Source organism: Lepisma saccharinum, chromosome 29 (genome assembly GCF_977018435.1).
Source record: "Lepisma saccharinum chromosome 29, izLepSacc3.1, whole genome shotgun sequence".
NCBI classification, from domain to species: domain Eukaryota; kingdom Metazoa; phylum Arthropoda; class Insecta; order Zygentoma; family Lepismatidae; genus Lepisma; species Lepisma saccharinum.
In genome coordinates this window covers 36239012-36261382 of record NC_139257.1, presented here as the reverse complement: position 1 = coordinate 36261382, position 22371 = coordinate 36239012, and the positions used below count along the sequence as shown (strand labels likewise).

Genomic DNA, 22371 nt, shown 5'->3' with positions numbered 1-22371 from the left:
GAAATTATAGGAGTATACATAGATGGCATAGCTGATAACAGGTATTAAGTTGCATTGTGTCAGAAGTCACATTTCAAAATTTTCATAAAATTATATCCGGCTACATTTCAACAGCACTTGCAAAGAGAATGCGACGTAGTCAGTGTCCATGCAGAGTATCACGTCACGTTGTTTAACAAACATACGTTTCTATTTTCTCAATAGGGAGTTCTTAATGGACAAAGAGTTTAGGCAATTCCTGCAAATCGATCAATTTCTTTCACGAGCACGTACTTATGCTAAACTTAACATACACCACAGAATAGCACAACATGCATACCTACTTGGGCAAAAAATTTCGTTTCTTTGATTTTCTGGAGTAGGTGGCCTCAGGAACGTCACGCTGCAAGCACCAGCAATAGTCGATCGGTGCTCCATGGTTTTTATGTCTTGGTGGAAGTGTCCGCCCTGTCCTTCACTTATGGCACCAAGATTGGACGGAAATACATCTAAGTGGCTGTGCAGGAAATGAAGCTTGACACTCATATTTGCTCCTAACTTTTGAAACGTCACGAAGAAATTTTCAACTTGAACCTCGTAGTTGTGTACCCTGAAGTTCTCAAGGAAGTTTGCAATTACATCATAAAAGGCACACCATGCATCTTTCTCTGTGCGGTTCATTGTTTGTAAGAATTCTTCATCTTTCATTAGCATCCTTATCTGAGGACCATCAAAAATACCTGCTTTTACTTTCTCATGCGTCAATGCAAGACATTTTGAGCAAATGTATTTAAAGCAAGCCCCATTCTTATCCAGAGCATTTACATACTGCTTCATTAATCCCAACTTAATGTGCAGTGGAGGAAGTAAAACTTTCTTAGGATCAACAAGCGGCTTGTTCTGGATGTTTTCGCCCCGACTTCAAAGCTTTTCCTGGCAGGCCACAGTCTTCGTACCCAATGTTAGTTTCTTGCTCGACTGTCCCATAAACACAAAAAGCACGGATATTTCGTGAAACCTGCTTGTTGACCAAGTAACATTGAAATGACCTTGAGATCTCCGCACACAAGCCAACTGTCATTTGCATACTTTATCTTTCGAAGCAGTTCTTTCATTGTTTCGTAGCTTTCCTTCAAATGTACGGAGTGGCCAACAGGAATGGATGCTAACTTATTGCCATTATACAGCAACACACACTCCAAACTCCTCTTCGAGCTATCAATAAAAAGCGTCCATTCTTCTGCATTATACGTACATCCCATAGCTTCAATTAGTCCCTTCACATCTGTACAATAGACAAGTTCTTCGTCCCTTTGAAAATATATTAGATGCCTCTCTCTGTCCCGATACATGAAGGTTGTTCCAGACGCTAACATATTTCTTTCCTTAAGTCTACACAGGTCCTGCATACTTTATGAGGTGCCCAGGATTTATCTTGGTCACCCAATTTGATTCCGAAATATGCACTATATGCCTTCCTTACAAAGTCAGTAATATTTGTCCTTTGTTTTGGGGTTAACAATGCTCGAATAACTGACTGAAATAATATTCATTATAATATTCCATGTGCTGCCATCTTGTGGCCTCTTTACGGACTACGTTGTTTCATTGCTCTAAATATACATCCCTAATATTAGATAATTTTCTATTTTCCTCCGAAACCTGACGTGATAGAAAAAAACGGATTTCGGTTTTGGATTTACCACCCTCGAATTACTAAAGAACAACCATCAGCCTCCAGTGAGCAAAATGGACGTAGACCAGTGTTACGAGAGTAATGTAGCCTTTCACCAAAAGTGATTCTGATATCTACAATGTCCCTATGTACATTATTCTATAAAGTGATTTAAATCACCCGATTGAAATGAATCCATCCTGTTGTGGATACGAGGGACAAACCATACTGGAATCCAAAACGGTTATAGCTTTGAGGGGCGAGAGCCTAGATTGGGGTGACATTGTGTGGATCTCGTTGAGGATTGGCTTGGATTAGTCTGCACGGACGCTAAATTTTGTTAGAACGTGTGGCTGCCAAAGAGGCCGTGGTTCGATTCCCTGTAAGTGGAAATTCTTCAACTAACGTACTGCATAAAATGTTCTGGCGCTCACCTAGCCTGTTCTTAATTGATACCTGAGAGCAATCTCGGTGGGCAAGGACGACAGTAGCGTGGTGTTGATCACCTCCACCAAGACGAGGACCAATGACGTGTAGAGCCCTGAATCTATATGTGCCTTCACAGCATCCCTCAATGTACACGGTGGCTGAAAAGTAACTCCCTACTTAAAAATTTTAATAACCTTATTAATTACTGATCTATTGTTGTGAAGCAAGATTTAATGTGGACAGTGGAGTGGTAGACTTGTCTGCAGCGTTGCTCACCAGTTTCTGTAATCGTCAGGGAAAAGCTTCGTCGGAACTCCGAAGTAACTCAGGTGGAATGTTGGTCAGTGTGATTCCAGTTGATCCAGAGATTTTGGTTTGGTGCTCTTTTCCATCGCTCATCCCAACAGGAAAAAGTCACATGGAATAAGGTCAGGGCCTCTTGTTGGCCATTCATGTAGACCATGACGACCCGGCCAACGTCACGGAAATTACAATGTAGAGCCATTCACGAACAGTGCGTGCAAAATGAGGGGGAAGCAGAAACTAGCAATTAAAGTCTACCACTTCAAGGATCACGATACATTTTGTTTCATGCATATGAGGTCCTATTTACAATAATTATAAGAAATTTTTAATAGGGAGTTACTTTCCATACTGAACATAATTCTCACGTTTACTGCAATGTTTGAAACAATGATTGTTATCCCTGCTGTTCGAACTTATTCACGTGAGCTAACATCACTCTCATCTTCAGGGATTGAATCAATGATTAGCTCTCTAAAGGTCGGAGGCCTTTCCAGAAATCACCTGGTTTATGTCACGAGAAAACCTCTTCATCATTCGACGCCAGGAAAGCTCTAAGAACTATTTCAATGGTTGTTCTATCTTCGTTAGCATATTGAAACAATGGTTGTTGTCTCTGTGGTTGTAGCTGCTTTGTAGCTGCTTCATGAGCAAATTGAAACAATGATAATTCTCCATGTTGTTCTTTGATTGAGTTGGTAAGTTGACTTTATGCACAGTAAGGCTAATCGGGACTGAACCTACAGGTTTCTTTAAAGTGGGACCCGAACCACTCCACCGGGTATCGAACCCGGGACCCCTTGATTATTGCGCCATGGGGAGGCTCACTCTTTGTTGTTCTAGTTTGTTCAAGCGGTGACCACATTGAAATAACGATTGTTCTCTCTGTCCGTGTAGCTAGTTCACGAGTATTCATAATTTTCCATTTTGGGAGATGTAAGAGTATATTTGTAGCCAAAATGAGCATAAATTGTGAAGAACTGCAGAACATGGGCTGCTTGTTTCCTCTAAATAGACGAAATAAATTTATATCCCCTGAAAGTACGTATGTTCTGCTTCCATTTCCCCGATTACTATTATACGTATTTTTGCGCTTAAAAATATATTTTTCCTGCTACTAAAAGCAATGCATTTCTCCATTCGTTTGGTCCATATTGTTTACGCACAGTTTATTTCATGCAATTCAGTTGATTCCGTGAAAATGGCTTGGCCACAGGGATTTTGGAACAGAAGAAAATTGTGTTCGACGTTAGGAAGAAATCACAATGATTGTGTGTCTTGGTGCGAAGATAATGGGTTTATCAAGAAAGAAAAGATGTGCAGCAAACAGGTGTCCGATGGCATTGGATCTATCGCATGGTAACGTCGGTAGTTTCCGGTGTCAAAGTTCATTGACATCACGTGGATGTCCTTTATTCCCGAGGCTAGTACGGTTAGGTTAGGTTAAGTTAGTTTATCTTATGTTACGTCATATTATCTTTGTGTACATGTCACTTTTTTCTTCGCTGCTTTCACTAGATTTGTGCAGGAATGTGCGGCACCATGTCAATTTTTCTTCGTTGCTACGATTTCAAGAGCACCTAACCTCGTTTTTATTTTCGAAAATTACACATTACACATACTTCAAAGTAACTTTTCCCGATTACTAACTTCCAACCATTACCATAAACTTAGGAAGCTTGTTCCTCCTAAACAGTCTATATTCTGCAGTCTTACCAAGAGGTTTAGTGGGTGTTGAGGAAACTTTGACCAATGTTAGGGGTTGTTCAGGGTGTGTGAATAAATCGCTGTTTAAACGATCATTGTTCTGAATGCTGTTTCAGCTTGTTGAAATGATTGTTCTACCTGCTTGTGAAGCATATTCAAGAGGTGACCATTTTAAAGCAATGACTGTTCTGTGTTCTTCATGTGCTGAGAACCATGAAGCACTTTTCTCTCTCCTGTGATTCATGAGTGAGCATTGCGAACAAATTGTTTCCACAATTCGTATTAATCTATCAGATTATATTTTATTTAAACTCTCTCTGGATGCTACATGTTGACCAGGGCATTCACTTGTTTACTCCAGTTGTCTCAACCTCTGTGGTATGAGAATAATGCACAGCGTTGTGCTATGCAAACTTCCTGATGTATTCAGGATATAGGAAGTTCCATCAGCCTATGGAGTCAGCTGTTTGCAATAGAGGTAGTAAAAATCACGATTCGGCATGGAGGAAGGTCTCCATGGCCTGGGTGATATAGAGGTGAGACAGACTGAGAAGGGACTGACTTTTGTTTTGGATTTGAGAGGAGAGGTCAGAGTGTTACTGGTCAACAAGCAATGAAGTCCAGAGAGAGTTTAAATAAAATATAATCTTATAGATTGTATGCAGTATATTAAAGCAATACGTCCATGGAAGAGCATTAAACACAACTCGCCTCATGGAAACCATATCAAAAATATAGTTGCACACACACACACACACACACACACACACACACTATAATAAAATGTAAAAAAAATACTGGTAAATACCAAGAAGAGAAACGTTTATTCGTAATTTCCCTATCGTGCTCAGGAGAGCACAAAACTATGAAAATCTACTTAGCTGATCAAAAAGTCTAAATGTTGACAAATGGGCACTGAGGGAATTCCCCCATAGTGAATTATTACCCCCCACGAAGGTTTTAAGCGTAGGAAAAGCGACGCAAAATGCGTGACGCACTGTGCATAACACCTACCCCCTTGGGTTATATAATATGCAAGAGGAGGTGTGGTTAGTGAGCGCGTGGTCATTTTATCACCTTTCTAAGCGATCATTGTCAAGCGAGACACGGAAGACCACAATTGTGGAGACATACGAGAGCCTGCGTTTGGGGTGCTTGTAATAACTGTGCAGTAATAAGTGCGAAGCGGTGTCAAATCATAGAATATTTATCTTAGTAGCTGCACGCGTGTCACCTTAATATTTCATATCTATTCGTTGCTGAAACCGCTATGGGTTTTTAATATCCTCATCCTGGACATAAAAGGAATGGTTACCTCAGAAATGTACATAAAGTATTCTCAGGAGAAAAAGTCATGTTGACTACATTCACTCTATGTTGGATGGTGATTCTTTTCCTACCAGTAGGAAAGTACCAATGATGAAGTATTTGAGACATTCTTGCAGTACCTTATACACTTATAGAGAAAAATAGGTCAATGATTGTGGCATCTTTTAATATGCCAGAACACGTTGTAGTTCTCCAGACGAGTCAGGAAGTCAAATTTCGTGTTGTAGGGGCTTTCCCTACGCAGCAATGTGCTGAGGATCTTCAAAAGAAGCCAGGACTCGAAGCTTCGTTGTTGATTGAGTTGAGTTGGTGTTTAAAGTCCACTTTATGCACAGTAAGGCTAATCGGGACTGGACCTACAGTTTAAAGTGGGATCCGAACCACTTGTGCCTCCACCGGATATCGAACCCTTGATTACAAGACGGCGACGCTACCACTGTACCATCGGGGAGGCCGCGCGATGGTTGTGAGAGCTTTTACTACGCAGGAACGCGCCGAGGCTCCCAAAATGGAGCCAGGTCTCGAAGTTTCGTGGGCTCCGTGGTCGCATTCTACACCCTCGATTTCGTGAACATTTCAAATATTTTCGTGAAAAAATTAGTTTTCTATAACAAAGGGTGTTTCAAAATAGCGCGGAAGGTAATTTTTTGATCTACGTGCTACGAAACTTACGTTCCTTTAATATCAAAATTCCTTACGTATGTAAAGTCACTACTGTTTTTGAGGGCGTCCATCATGGATTCATGTCACAGGCGAACGTCTGCACATTTTCTTTTTCTTCTTATGATTGACTTGTGCAATGGGATACTTTGCGATTGCGTTGCGAAATTGAGGGTGTAGAATGCGACTACGGACCCTTTACGGTATCTTCAGCGTGTGTAAATAAGTTTTCTTGTGGAACGTCGTGCACATTTCTTTTTGGCAACTGCAGGCGATTGTATTTTCTGAATGACTTGTGGGATGGGATAATTTGCGACTTCTTATTTTTTTGATAGAATGGAAGGAGAGGGTAGTATTCTGTGGAAAAGGACAAGAAAGACTTTGACATACGACTTACTTCTCTTTTGGGGTAGCCCTCGGTACTATTATAGTATGGGGGGTGACACCTATAAATCATATATTTCGCACTTTTTTACATTGCTAACGTACTATTTTGGAATGCGGAACATTTCCTAAGGTGAAATAATGCATTTCTAACTAAGATAATGTCGATTTCTTACATTTACGAGTATTTACTGTTCCTTGTTATTTCGATTCTGTAACACATTATGGCGGGCGATAGCGTACTGGTTCAGGGCGCGTTGTGCGAGTGTTTTGTCGATTTATGCAGTGTTACAACCTCGTTCACCGGAAGATATCTACTTTCGTGCCCGGATATGAAATTATGCTAATACCTCGCAAACCATTGACGTTAGCCCCACAAACCATTCACGTTAGCCCCAAAAACCATTTTCCGCAAGGTTAGGTTAGGCAAGCATAGTTAAAAAAAAAATACTCGACACGTCATGTTCTAATGAAAACACGGCGAGTGTGAAACACTGACTACGGGGAACATTGTGCTCTCGTGCAGAAAGCAAATGGCGGCAGGAGAAACAGCGTGTCGGGCAGAGATTTTCGCAGAAAACAACATGTATTCGCATTAAAATGGATCAAAACTACATTCACGAACTTCCACAACGCTTCAGAAAATGATTTACGTAAGTACTTTCTCCTGTAAATTTGGAGAAATCCGTCACCCCTATACTATAATGTTACCTAGCCCTCTTTTGGACTTACAAATTTAACTTCGACCTACCCTTGGAAAAAAGAGGTAAGTTACCTTCTGATGTTAAATTTTAGCTTTAATTTCTTGTTACCTTCATGTGTCAGTGCGGAAAATAGTGATGGGGGCAGGTGGCTCGGCCAGTTTCTAACATGCCTTCCAAAAGGACTCTATAGAGAAAGGCGGGGCCGCGATAGCGGTAGCAGGCGGTAGGTTAATTACCTCAGAGGCGGAGCTCGGAATCGGCGGGAAATTTAGACAACAATTTTCATGACATTTCTTAGGGTATAACAAGTAGACTTTCACCTCGCAACTTCAAACGGCTACATCTCAACTTTAAACGGTTGTAGAGTCGTAAATACTATTTCCGCGCTCCAGAATTTGTTCTTCACAATCTTTAACACACAATCTTCATAAAAAAAAGAATCCTTGCGAAATCGAGGGTTTACTATGCAGGAACGAGTTGACGATTATGCGGTGAAATACGGCACATTGTAACAATCATTGTTCTCTTCTGTAGTAACTATAATGGAAATAGTAAAGTAATATTTTTTCGTATTGGTAATTACTTTAACCACCAAAAAACGCACTTGATCAAATGCCACGAGGAATAAAGTGCCAAGAATTGGGAATGAAATCTCTATTAGAATGTATTTTGTGCTGACTCATCTACAATTCTCTTCGATCGCTGGGAAGGAGAGCATAATACATAGCAATCATGTGACACTTGAATCTGAAATTTCTCCCATGGGAATTAATCTGTACTTAGTTCTCTTTATTGCCCTTCCCTTTTTTCTATTGCCTTCATTTTATTTCACGGGCAAAGCGAATTTCACGGATTCCGTGTCTCCGGATTGTTTCAGGAGAGTGCAGAGGGGGGGGATTGGGCTAGGGGGAGGGAGATGGGGAACTCCATCGGACGGAAGTTGATTTGTATGCAAATGAGGCCGAGAGAACTGACAGTGAAGTCTATGGCGCATGTCTTTGTTGCAAGAGCACCTTTCACACATCAAATTCAGCATTAGCAAGAACCCGTCATGGCTCCCTAGTCTAGAAACTTCCTTAAAATAGTGCCTGAGGGAAGACCGACCCATCCTTGTCATCCTTCTGCTTAGAAAGGAGGGGGTCGAGATTTATAATTGAACAGATTTCTACATTAAGGCCGGTCACGTCCGCCGTGGACCTTTTTTCTTCCTCCCCCTTTCTCTTCCCCCATCGCCTCGGCTTCAGCATTCAAAAACGTTTCCAGGCAATTTTTTTGAATTCCTTCAGGATTTACGAGGACGGATCTGCTTCGGGAAGGGGAGGGATCATACACGAGGGAAGTGATGGAAATGACGGAAATCTGAGGAGGTATTTTTTCCTTTTGTGTGCACTGAATGGGATGAGGGCCAAATATTTCGTATTGCACAGTTTTACGATGAGGGAAATGGGCCCTGCTACGTACGGAAGTACCTCTCTCTCTATAAGGTTTACGCCTTTTTCTCGCTGCATTTGACTATACAAGGCACTGGAGGGTAATACGGTACAGTAGTGTAATTTTGGGTCGTTTAGTTGCAAATTCCACTATGAGATGGCAGCACATTGTGCCTACCTTTTTAAGGCAAAGTGAAGAAATTCAGAATACATTTCTTGCAGTTCAATTTCTTCTCAAAGGGAACAATGATGACACGCACCTTCTGCCTTTAGGGCTTTTAGTTTAGTCTGGTTATAACCCTTTTATCGGACTTCTCAAAGGCTTCTAAGGGTTAGTAGGACCAAGCCCTTGCGAGGTCTGTGGTGTAGGATTTATTTTTAATTATCACCTATGCAGGTTGAAATGAAAGATCCTTAAGATCTTTTACTCGAAGATTTATTTAAACTTTCGATGTTATACAAACACTTTTCCAAACAGACAATTCACCCGGTATAACTTGTAGGCCTAAACCTATTAGTTATACCGAAGTTTATAACCCTGGTCTTTTGATGATGCAGGAGAACACCTTATTCAGAGTTGGGTTTGTAGAATATCCGCCAAATTGGAGTACAAGTACACCAGCCAATCCGAAGATTGAAGCAAGATATTCCCCAACGTCCCCTGAACCATCAACCTTTCGGCAACCAGGAGAATGTCCCGTAGGTTTACAAAAGTCTAGCTCTTTTATATCATATTGTTGTTTACAATTTACCATGGTTATTACATAGTTGTTTAATATTTCTATAGTTTCAACATTTTTTAAGTTAAACAATTCATTACCCATTGTAACATTAACAATATCACATTTTTAAAAGAAAAAATTCCAACATAGATTAATACAATATGGATTGAATAGTTTTCTTTGCTTGAAGACACATGTGTTGACAGGGGCGACACAATGATTAGTTCTACATTATTTTGTGAAGGTTACCTTAATATTACGGCTGTGTATCGTATCATCGAATTCGAAGTGATCTATGCTGCAGGCAGACAAGTAACATACTAAGTTAACAGGTACGGGCATTTGAGATCTGGTCATCGGAATGGAGGATGACGAATTCCAAAGAGTAAGACCAGGACCAGCAGTAGAATTAGACTGGGCAGCCCATACTACTCCCTGACACATCTCGATACCTCGACCTGACACTAGACAATGCTCTAACCTTCACACAACGCGTCGTGAGGAAGGACCTTTAGAGTAAAGACAACCAGAGGCTAGGGGGACTGGACTCCATCTTCAAAAACCTAGGTCTATCACTGGAGACCTGCATCAGGATCTACAAGAAACAGGGTAACACAAGGCGTACTGTATGCCATCCCAGAGTGCCGGAACATAGCCAGATCCAACCTGCATAAGCTGCAAATTAAAGAAAGTAAAAAAAGGCAGCGACACCAGCAACTGCAGATCCAGGAGGTGGATATTGAACCTCTGGAGACACCATCGCTTAAGAAGTTGAAAAGTTCTGGAGTAGCCTAAGAACAAATTCCAATCCTGAAGTCAACAGCACTGGTACACAGATGCTCACATGAGCCACCATCAAGTGTTACGTCCAAGGTAACAAGGAGCCATTCGGCCCTTCTTAGGACCACACACCAAAAAGGACTTAAAGCGACATACTGTAAGAGGATCGCCAGTTGAAACCAGGGAAACGAAAACTTGACAACAATCGACGAATAATCAGTCAGTCAAGGACCTTTGTCAATTAGCAATAATATATCATAATCACATTCCATAAGCTGAACCACAAAGGAAAAGGTTTCTTGTGTGTGTTACCATGGGATGTATATTTTCTATGATTTCAAAATTTCGCAATCAAGATTGTGAGAACTCATACTGGTAACTTTGTTCCTCTTTTAGTGAATTGCAGTGCACTGAAAGGACGTTCATGAGTGTAGAAGAACGCGCAGACAAAACACTGCCCATTTGATCAATGTCTCACAATATTCTCTCAATTATTTCTATATTTTTATTTGTTTTCGCCCTCTTTCTTTTCATTCTTTGTTCTCTCTGACACTCTACGTAGTTCTTTCTCTTTCTCACCCTCTTACTTATCGCACATGTTTGTATCTACATTTCTTCTTCACAAACTCAAAATCGCCGAACCCCGTGGCGGAGTGGTTAGCGCATCGCACTACGACGCCAGGGGCCCCGGGTTCAAATCCTGGCCTGGACATGGATCTTTGTGAGTGTCGTAGACATAAGTGGACCAAAACGCAAAGTAAAACAAAGCAAATCCATCGAAATCAACAAGAATCCTATTGTGTGTGGTGGGCAGTGGCGAATCGTCCTGTGAGGTTCCCGGGTAAATATGCAATTCCTCGAAACGACCAATGTGTCAACACACGCACTGCACGCACGGAGAGAGTTCTTAGTATCAAAGAAGGGAACACGCCAAAAAGGAGGTTTCCTCCGACACAGGGCGATGTTCGCTCCATGATGAAAAATCACCTTGACAGTAATAAAAGTTACAGTTTTCGACTTCAAATACAACTATTCCGGAGCAGAGTTTTGTGAAAGCTTCAAGAGGAACAGCCTGTCACTGTGTTCAGCCTCAAACACCCCATATCAAGAGATTACTGATTGTCACTGTTGCTTCATTGTAATCACTTAAGTATCTAACTTACATTTTATACAAGGTACCGAAGCAAGTAGCTGTAGGGTGGCTTGAACAATCAGAAGATTACAAAGCTAGGAATAATACGAAGAACAACAGCAGAATGTCAAAGTCACCCCCACAGTCGGGTGATTTAGACACCCTCTTTTGTTTATAAAGTCCTAGAAATAACGAAACAAAGGAAGCAATAAACAACAAATAAAGAAACTTCAGTAATTACGTCTTCCTTTTGCGCAAAAAATCAAAGAGCTTGCAAATGGTTAGAACCTATTGGAGTCATAACCGATTTTCTTTATTAATGTCATAAGCGACAGCCATCTTGGATTTATGACGTCACATAGACCACAACTGCAGGCATTAGCAAAGTATCACCTGCAGTAATTCCTTCCCCTTTGTCGCCAGAATGACAAGTAAAGTGTAAAATATTGCTTAGAATCTTTGCAAAAAGGGTACGTTCACTGGAGATATCTCCATACGAGTGCGAGATATGAAAAAAAGCCTTTAAGAATCTTATTTGCATTTTGTTCAATTCTGAACGAAAATGTCTTTACACAAAATTGTCAAAACCACATGAAGCGGCAGCCATCTTGGATTTATGACGTCACACATGCCATATGCCACGATATATTGGCAAATATTGATGACTATGTACAAGAAATTCTACAGATTAGCTAATGTGGAAATGGGGTCGAACCCTTACGGTCGACCCCATCTGAAAACCTTGGATACGCCACTGTCGATTGTGCTGAAATTTATTCCCATTTCTCAGATGTTCCTGTAAAGACAATAAGCAAGTAAGCAAATTTGGATACACGTCTCAATGGTTACAAGGAATTCCCTTCGTGTCGTATAGCAAGCAAGCACTTACTCACAACACGACCATAATTGGCAATCTAATTTCATTTCTGCTGTGGGGTGGGAGGATAATTTTCATCTGCCCCCTCACCTAGGAGAACGATATCAGCTCGAGTTACACTGGCTAAAAGCTCCCTCACGTGATAATTACGTCATAATGGCATTACGTGCATAGCCTGGTTCATATATGCAAAGATTAATTGCGAATGTGGACCCCTGACTGAAATTTGATGCGTATAAGTAGCTATGGATGTTGGAGGAATTAAGTTACAGACACTCTGGAAAAAAAAGTTTCGTCTATTTTTTTTATAGGAAGCAGCGTTTGCAACTGGCAATGAAAATGACAAACTTTAGATGAGGGATTAAAAATTACTTATTTGAAGTCTGTGGAGCAAGGCCGCGCATAACGGTAGGGAAGGGGTGAAAGCAAGTGGACGGAGTGAAGCAGTAGCTGCAGCTGCAGCTTGCTCCAGATATTCCATGGACAGAGTAGGATTCACTACACCACACACCCAACTCACATTGCTGAATTTGAATTGAATTTTGTTGTTTTTTAAGTCCACTTTATGCACGGATAGGCTAATCGAGACTGGGCCTACGTTTAAATTTGGATCCGAGCCACTTTGCATCGAACCCGGGACTCCTTGATTACAAGGCGTCGACGTTACCAATCTCACATTGCAATATTAGGGAATGAAAAGAGAATATACACGATCTGTCTTTCTCACACTCCCCCCTCTCTATACAGGGTGTTTCCGGGTTGATGATACAAACTTTCAGGGACGATGGAGAAGGGCAGATGTATCAATTTGAGATAAGGGACCCTGGTCCGGAAACGACTTAGTCGAAAGTTATAAGCAAAAATCGGTGTATGAAGATGCAATACTTTTATTACCTGCACAAGTTTCACAAGCTGCTACATTCACAACAGTTGTTCAAAGTGGCGTCCCCCAGCTTCGCTGCAGGCATGACATCGTTGCAAAAAGTTCTGGCGTACCCGTTGGAACAACCTCGGGGTCGTTCGAACAATGTCACAGGCAGCGAGAATTCTTGCCAGGAGATCCTCTTCAGTCTACTACAGGTGTCTCGTACACAAGACTGTCTTAAACACCGGGTTGTGTGACTTTTCGGATACTCTGTATAATGCTATTTATTATACAAGTTCTACTCACGCATACAAAAAATGCAATTACTAGGACTCGGAAGTTGAAGACCTATAACTTGCCAAAAAAAGACCCATAAAAATACCTAAAAAAATATAAAAAAAACGACCTAAAAACAAAAAAAAGGACGTATAAATGTGAACCGAATTAATTAATAACTTCAGTTTTAATTACATATTTAATGAATAAAAAAATTACAAAATTTTGGTGGGATGGATGAAATGCATCTTCTTTCAGTCAAGAATGTTTTTCTCTCGTTTCGGGGATGGTTCAAATATATTTCTTTCTTTTTATCTTTACTACAGAAAGGATGTTTAAGAGGTGATGAACTGATGATGATTCGAATTGAGAATGGGCAGTAAAAACGTAGTCGAAAGAAGATGGAGTTGCAAAAAAAAGCCGTTAAGACCTAAAAAAAGGCTAAAAAAGGACCAATAAGCCAAAAAACGCCGAAAAAGGCAAAAAAGGACAAATAAAACCCACCTTTTTCTGGCCTACAATGACCCAAAATGAACATATATTATGTTGGGCCTCGTCTTCGGACACTAGGGAAAAAAAGGATATTTCCTCAACTTCCAAGCCCTGTTAATCACAAAAAACCGAATAAGGTAAAAAAGGCGGGGCTTATGGAATAGGAGGGGTGTATGGAATACTATTTACTGCAATTGTCATTATAGACTCATTTGCAGAAATCGCAAATGTAAATGTCTGTTTCACAGCCCGAACAAACTTCATGAGCCCACACATAACACATTTTACCCAAGTTTCCCGTCTAACGTCATCGGAAAATTTGCGGTCGTAGAAGATACAGGTTGCGTCCTCATTGCCAGGTTGGAGGTGCACAGGAACGGTTTTATCATCACTAGAGTCTTTAAGTTCTAGATCTGAATCACTATAACTAATGGAACTAATGACTTCTACAACCTGCGTGGTCTTTTTCGTTTGAAAGTCTTTAGTTGTAGTTTTGGTAAGCTTAAGTATTGAAGTATTCCATAACCTCCTCCTACGTCCATTTTGAATTTTTAGCGTCTACCACGAAATGACTTGATACAACAGCGAAAATTACTTTCGTTCTCAAAATTTAACATTCTATACCTACACGCTATACCATGTTATTATTAGGGAACGGAACTTTATGTGCTAAAAAACTCAGAAATACAAGGGTTGGATAAAAAGTAATGGCAACACTGCTGTCCCGTGAAAGGGGCGAGTCACAGCGCCACAACCGTTTCGTGGTTGATAAAGGAATGTCAGACGAGGAAGTATAGTGAGTGGGAGCGATTGTATGTTATTCAGTCAAAAACAACAGTGCTCTGAAGCAGAGGACGAGAGTGCAAGCGCCCTAACAATATGTTTAGGCAAGAAGAACAACGTCTCTCAGGCAGACGGTCAACGCAGCCTACTTCTGCACCTTCTTGCAACACCACCTTCGTCTCGCATTAAGAAGGAAGCGACGGCACGGTGTCGCATCATCCTGCTTGACAATGCAAGGTGTCACACTGCGAACAATGTGACGGCGCTCCTGCATAACTGGTAGTGGGAGGTACTGGAACATCCGCCGTATTCACCGGTATGAGACCGTGTGATTACGACCTTTTTGCCAAAATGAAGGAACCACTGGGCGGGAAGCACTACGACACGCGCGAAGCCATCATACGTGCTATAGGGCGGTCACTGCGGGACATCGACAGAGATGGACGCGCTGACGGTGTACGACTCCTTCCATACGTGTGGCAGAAGGTCGTAGGGATGGGGGGCGATTACATTGAAGGAATGTAACACGTGCTCCTCTGCCAATACAGTCAAGTAGCAATTATACCAGCGTTGCCATTACTTTTTATCCAACCGTATTTTTTTTATGTCTCATAAATGTTGAAAATATGTGATAAAAACAGGAAAATATGTGACAAAAATAAAAAACATTTGGTAACAAAAGCAAAATATTACATTAATTTTAAACACCTGAAATCAGTTTCTAAATGCTTACCTCTTAGTGAGCTATTTCTTGGAAGAGTTGCAGTGGATCGCCATAGTTTTTTCCAAATTCTCCATTGTAAATCTGTGACGATTATCTCTAAAAAGCATCTTATATTGTGAGAAAAACGCTCCACTTCACAAGAAACAATTCTTGCATATTTGAAGCACGAAATGCCACTAACGCTGAAGTTTTCCAAAGCTTCCTCTTCCGCTACTTCACCTTCCAAAACTACGTGCAATTTGGCACAACGTTTGAAAACCTTGGTTTTTCCCAAAAATATCTGTAAATTTAGACATTAGCACTTGAGGGTTAGATCCAGAGGCGGGGGTAATATTTTCCCCCAATAGGATCGTAGGCAAGGCGCCAGAAGTCTGCCAGCGAGCGTGTTCAAAGACAAAACAAAGCTAACACTCTCGATATGAAAGAGGTGCCGAGAATAAACTTTTTTCCTTCGAGGATTTCGAGGTAGCTGAATGAAATAAAATGAAAATTCGCAAAATATGTATTTACATACGGAAAACTGGAAAATATGTGTTTTTATGTAAAATAAAATTTGCTGTGTTGACATATAAGGCTATGATCAGAATTTTGGCAAAAATGAGAGTCTCTATTTATTTACCTAAACTTCCGTTCCCTACTTATTATACTAATTTGCTATGCGTTTCATATCCAATTAGAAAAACGTACCTGTAAAACTTCCTCGAACATGCAAAACACCTTTCGACCCAGTAGAGCAACACAAAAAACAATTATCAGCACAACGCCATACACTGACGTTAGAAGCCTTCTTCAGCAATGTAGTATAGACGGCGAGCACAAGAGTGAAGCACACAGCAGAACAGTTATAGGGGTATTACGGTAAATTTCTCGTATCGGACAAACGGCTGAAATTTGCTAGTTCATTTAATTTGAATATTCGTGCTTACGTATTCTGCATTGAGAAACATTGCTGAAGGTGGCATTTCGCTTATTTCACGGAAATAAGCTCTATTTGCGACATATCGAGTAAGCTTTCTTCGATTCTTTTTGCCTTCGGTAACACACAAAATGGCGGTCACAGTTTCACTACCGTACTCGGCATGCAGTGTTTCCACCCCACTGCACCCAAAAATACCTACGTAGCCCCTCAAACCATTGACGCATAGCCCCACGAACCATTTCCGGTAAGGTTAGGTTAGGTAGGGTCACGTATAGGTTACAATAGTTAAAAATTGGTTTCCAAAAAAATATGCGTAGCCCCACACACCATTCTCGCATAGCCCCACGAACCATTCTCGCATAGCCCCACGAACCATTGACACATAGCCCCACAAAACATTTGCGGAAACGTACCTTCTTCAGTTACAAAAGCACATGTTTGGAAACACTGACCGGGATTACGTCATCACACACAGGCTACATCCACCTGGAAGTAAATGGATGCAAGAGCTTTCGTGCATCGGTCACACATTTATATCGAAAAATAGATGATTTACTGGCAAAATTCAATGAACGATGCGAGAAAACACTTCCCTGAACTCCCACAAGTATAAAGAAACTGCATTCGGTAATTAATTTCTCCTGTAAATTTGAAGAAATCCGTCTGTCCGATACGAGAAATTTACCGGATACCCCTACCTATTCCATAACCCCGTCCTTTCCTATATCAAAAAAGGTTTTCGAATGAAGAGGAAAATTTCAAAAAATCGCCCTTACGGCTGCCAAAGGAACAGTCGAGCCTTTAGGTATGGCTCCACGAATTCACAACCTAGCATATTTGTGGGGACAATGTGGGCCCTTCTCGACAAAATTTAAACAAGAAAGCTGGCAACTATGACGCACCCATCATCGTGTACCAACATAAGAGCAGAATGAGATTTCTACACCTTTTTTTTTAACCTAACGTGCAATTTTTCCACCCTCTTCCAGGGTGTTAAATTACTCTAATTTAGGCGACCTGCTAATTGCATGGATTACCATTAATTTTCTGGAGAAATTATACGATTCCTCCGTTTCCTGTTTCAATAGCCCTCCGCCACGTGAGCTGGATGCGAGAGAGAGTTTTGGAGGGCGTTTGTCTCGCGTTTCAAGAGTTTTGGGTTACACGGGGGCGGGAAGGTGATTGCAACGCCAAAACGGATACATTTATATTTCTATCTCTCTCTATCCCTAATTCCTTATCGTTATCTACATCTCTCTCTCTCTCCCTTTCCCATGTACACATACATGGACGTCCGCAGAAGTTGTTTCCAGGAGGGGGGCAAAGGAGGCATATTTTCCCCACATTAGTAAAGCCCCTTCAAAAAACACTGCTTCAGTCTGAAATTATCATGTTTCTTCAACACACTAATAATGATTAACAAATTACTGTGAATGATATTAAATTGCTTGAGAAATTTATTTTTTTGGTGAACATTCATTTTTCAGAGTGGGCCTTGTCACCCCTTTCCTCGCTTCCGAACATCCCAGTACACAAACCACCAGTGTCTCGCATTTCCTCTTGTCTCTGCCCGTCTCCCTTTTCTTTATTTTATTCCCCTTTCTCGCCGTGAATCTCCGTCCGCTTCTCTCTTCCTATCTCGATATCATCCCTTCACCCTTTTCTTTCGTCTTCTCATCTTCTCTCTTCCTCTCATTATCTTATTATTTTACTTTTCACCCCTCCTTATCTCCCTCTGTTTCCTTCCTTTCTTATCTCTCTGTCTCTTTCCCTCCTCATATTTCTGTCTCTTTCCCTCCTCATTTCTCTGTCTCTTTCCCCTCTTTCCCTCCTTATTTCTCTGACTCCTTCCCTTCTTACACTTCTGTGTCTTTCCCTCCTTATCTCTATATTTATTTCGGTCCTCATTTATCTGTCTCTTTCCCTCTTTATATCACTGCTTCTCCCCTTCTTACCTCTCTGTCTCTTTCTCTCCTTATATCTCTGTTTCTTTAACTCCTCATTTGTCCGTCTCTTTCCCTCCTCATATCTCTTCTTCTTCCCTTCTTACCTCTCTGTCTCTTTCCCTCTCATATCTCTGCTTCTCCCCTTCATACACCTCTTTCTCTTTCCCTCCTTATCTCTCTGTTTCTTTCCCTCCTCATTTGTCCGTCTCTTTCCCATTTCATATCTCTTGTTCTTCCCTTCTTATCTCTCTGTCTCTTTCCCTTCTCATATCTCTGCTTCTCCCCTTCATACACCTCTATCTCTTTCCCTCCTTATCTCTCTGTTTTCCTCCTCATTTGTCTGTCTCTTTCCCTCCTCATATCTCTTCTTCTCCACTTCTTACCTCTCTGTCTCTTTCCCTCCTTATCTCTCTGTTTCTTTCCATCATTTCTCTGTCTCTTTCCCTCCTCATATCTCTTCTTCTCCCCTTCTTACTTCTCTGTCTCTTTCCCTTCTTACAACTCTGCATCTCCCCTCCTTATCTCTCCGTCTTTTGACCTCCATACGTCTCAGTCAATTCTCTCCTTATCTCTCTGTCTATTTATGTCGCCTTATCTTCGTCTCCCTCTTTGTGTCTCTGTCTGCCTTTCTTTCTTTCTCTCTATCTATTTGTCTCACGCATTCCCCTATCTCTTTCCCCAGCATCCTTTTTTCTGGATTGTATACTTCTCTGCATCTCTTTTTCTTTCGTCTCTTGGTCTTCCATGTATATTTGTGTGTGTTGGAGACTCATTACTACACTAATATCAGATTGTTATGTGAAGGTAGTTTCAAGCATATAACAAAAAATCACTACCAGTTTCATTCCTACATGTTTCCAAATGATGTTTGATACCTAAATCTAAGAGAGCATTGACATATACATATATAGAACTACCAAAATTCTCAGTGTCGGAAAACACACACAAATATATATATATATTTAGAATGCCGTAGGTTAGTTTTATTCAGAAACATCGTATTTAATTAATCCTACATTAATACCAGCCAATGCTTAGCTGAACTGAAGTCGAAATAAATCGAAAGCACCTCCGAAATCGCAGAAGGAATTTCCTGAACGACTTCCCCGGCACAAGAAAGAGCTTAAGCCCTTAAAACGATGCCAGTTCCAACCCTCAAATGAATCACCCCCATAATCCGGCCTTATCGCACTTAATTTAAGACTACCCTCCCCATCTTTCAACCCCCTAAAAATCCTGTGGACGTAATAAAAGGGATATAGAGCAGTATCCCATTATCTCTGATTTTCCTACATAACTGCAAGGTTCATCCCCCTTCTTCAATAGGAAAGAGGAGGGCGGTTTTGGAGGCGGGGGGGGGGGAACAAACAACCCCTTCTTCAATGAGGATCGTCAGTTCTCTAATTATCTTTCATCATGAGCTTGTTCAAACTTATTACGCCTTTAAAAGTCTTCTTTTATTGCGAAGCGTAACGAAGTTATTCCGTCAATATGTATTGGAAGGCAGAGCAGGACTGAAGAGGTTTGAACCCGTCGTTAGTTTATCAAATGATAATTGGGGAAGGGGGCGCTTCTGCAACACTACATGTAGGGGGAGGATGTGTGTCCCTCAGGAGAGACTCCCGGAAGGGATGACGGAAGCAGGATGTACAGAGAAGAATAGATTACGCAGGGAAACAATGCCAGCAGCGTATCGGCCATGTTTTCTTTGAGCATTGATCCGGTATTAACAGGTGTTAGATCTTCTAAGGGTGGTGTACTGTATTTCCTTAATTATTTCCGTCTCTTTTCTGCAACTTTTGGCAAATCGAGACGACATACAAAGTATAATAGTAGTTTGTCTGTATGTATCCAATTCTATTTCTAACACTTGTACATTCAATGGCGGACCAAGGGTCGGGCAAGACACATTAAAATCAGGCTGACAAACCCTGTCAATATATATAGATAATGATAAACGTGCTTTTCTTTTTGAATCATTTCCAGAGAGTCAATGGCCCATCCGCGCCAGCAAGCGTGGCACCACCACTTTGTACATTATTTATATCCTGTGTACAGGCCCGTAGCCAGGCAGGGGCCAGGGGGGGCTGAGCCCAGCCTGGAACTACTGCCAGCCCCCCCTGACACTGAGGTCAGCCCCCTTGACATTAGGTAAAACTATTGTGTGTAATTTCTTTGCAGTGAAGATTGAAAAAGTAGACAGCAGATAATATTTTGCTCACAACTTTGATGAAGGATACATTCAGGGAGCATGAAGAGCATCTATTACATTCGTTCATCTTGTTTATAAGAAGTGTATTTAGGAGATTCTCTTCTCTAGACTTCAGAAAGTTCCTTCACAGGGGAGCTTCTTTATCTGTACCTTCGTTGCCCCTGTTGCGACCTCCCATGTATACAAAAATCTGTGACTTTGATGTCATTATGCAAATTTCCTCCGCATCTGCGTCAAAGGTTAACAGCTGCCAAGTTTAGGGAACGAAGGGGAGTTTTATTGTTTCGGCCGGGGATGGAATGTATGGTAGACACCATGATTGAATAAGCCCCGTCTAGATGGCTGCACTTTTTGACGCTTGGTGCAGTGTCAGAGTGGTGCAAGGGTTCAACCAACTAGACGGAAAGCGGGGTTCAAGTTCAGAAGATTCAAGAAATGCCTGTCTGCTGCTTTAAACGGTCATTTGAGTAGTTAACACGCACCACGTGACCATACACCACACACACACACCGGTCCGGAAGGATAGTGTTTGTGAACTACCAAGCAGTGGTGAAGGGGGAAGCAGACTATAAAGGAGGAAGGGTGTAGGGAAAGTGCACGAAAATTTTTCACCTGTATGGTATGTATAGCTGTAAAGGCTCATACTGGAAATAAATTCTATTCTATTCTAGTGCAGACGGTGCAGACACCAATTGACTCCAAATCAACGAACTGGAAGACTCGGTGTTTCACGGTGCAACGCTTCGGTGCAAAGAGAGTCAAATCGAGTCAAGAAGTGCAGCCAACTAGACGGGGCTAATGTCCATCTTTTCTTGTGTTATATAAATATCTGTATCATCAAACGTAGTATGCAGTGTGTAGTACGAGGGGGTCTGAAAAGTTCGTAGCCCAACCCAGAAGGAGTGCACGTGGAATGATGAAACTTTACAGTTTTAAAGAACATATCTTGGTATGTACACATGCAAATTTTCATATTAATAACGGAATTGGTATTGTGGTTTTCAGGCCCCGAAAGTGATCATGCGTGCCCAGCCAGCGATTTTCACAAACATCGAGATCAGAGCCGTCATCAAACTTTTGTTCCACCAAGGAAAGTCGAAGAAGCATATTCATGAGGAAAGAAGTGGAACACTACGGGACTCTCCTCCATCATATGCAGTTGTGAAGAAGTGGGTGGCACATTTTAAACGTGGCAATTTTTCAACAGATGATGCTCCACGTGCAGGAAGATCAAAAACGTTGACTGTCCCCAAAATCGTGGATGAAATTCATGACCTTATTCTTGAAAATCGCAGAATCTCAGCAAAACGTGTGGCAGAGATTATGGGCATTTCTCGGGAATGCGTTGGTACCATAATTCATAATGATTGGACATGCGCAAGCTCTCGGCAAAATGGGTTCCCAAAAATCTGTCAGCAGATCAAAAGCGTGAAAGAGTGAAGACATCAAGGGAAGTCATTCCCCATTTTGAACGCAATGCCGACCAATTTCTGTCACGAATATTAACCATGGATGAAACATGGTTGTACCACTACGATCCTGAAACGAAACAACAGTCAATGGAGTGGCGGCACTCAGGTTCCCCTTGCCTCAAGAAGTTCAAGATGCAGAAGTCGGCTGGGAAAGTGTTTGCAACATTCTTCTGGGATAAGGATGGAGTCTTACTCATAGACTACCTGCCCAAGAGTCAGACATTTAATGCAGAGCATTACTCTGCATTACACACAAAATTGAAAGACAAATGAAAGTGCAACGCCGCGAAAAAATGAAAAAATGAATTCTGTTCCTGCAGGACAATGCCCCTGTCCATCGAGCACTGCAAACACAACTGACATTGCATGATCTAGGGTTTCAATGTCTAGATCATCCCCCTTATTCCCCAGATCTAGCTCCGTCAGACTATTTCCTATTCCCCAAACTCAAACAACACTTGAAAGGACGCCATTTTGAATCTGATAAGGAGGTGATAAGCGCTACGGAACAGTGGTATGTGGAACAACCTTCAGATTTTTTTTCACTGGTCTGCAAAAATTGGAGCACCAT

The 22371-nt window shown here is 41.4% G+C and overlaps 1 protein-coding gene across 1 annotated transcript; it reads left to right on the top strand.

Annotated features, from left to right (window-relative positions):
• Window positions 1–21348: 21348 nt before the first annotated feature.
• Window positions 21349–21768, top strand: LOC145981464 (protein GVQW3-like). Its single transcript, XM_083114695.1, has one exon. The coding sequence runs from the start codon at window positions 21349–21351 to the stop codon at window positions 21766–21768; it is 420 nt and encodes a 139-aa protein (XP_082970821.1).
• Window positions 21769–22371: the final 603 nt, after the last annotated feature.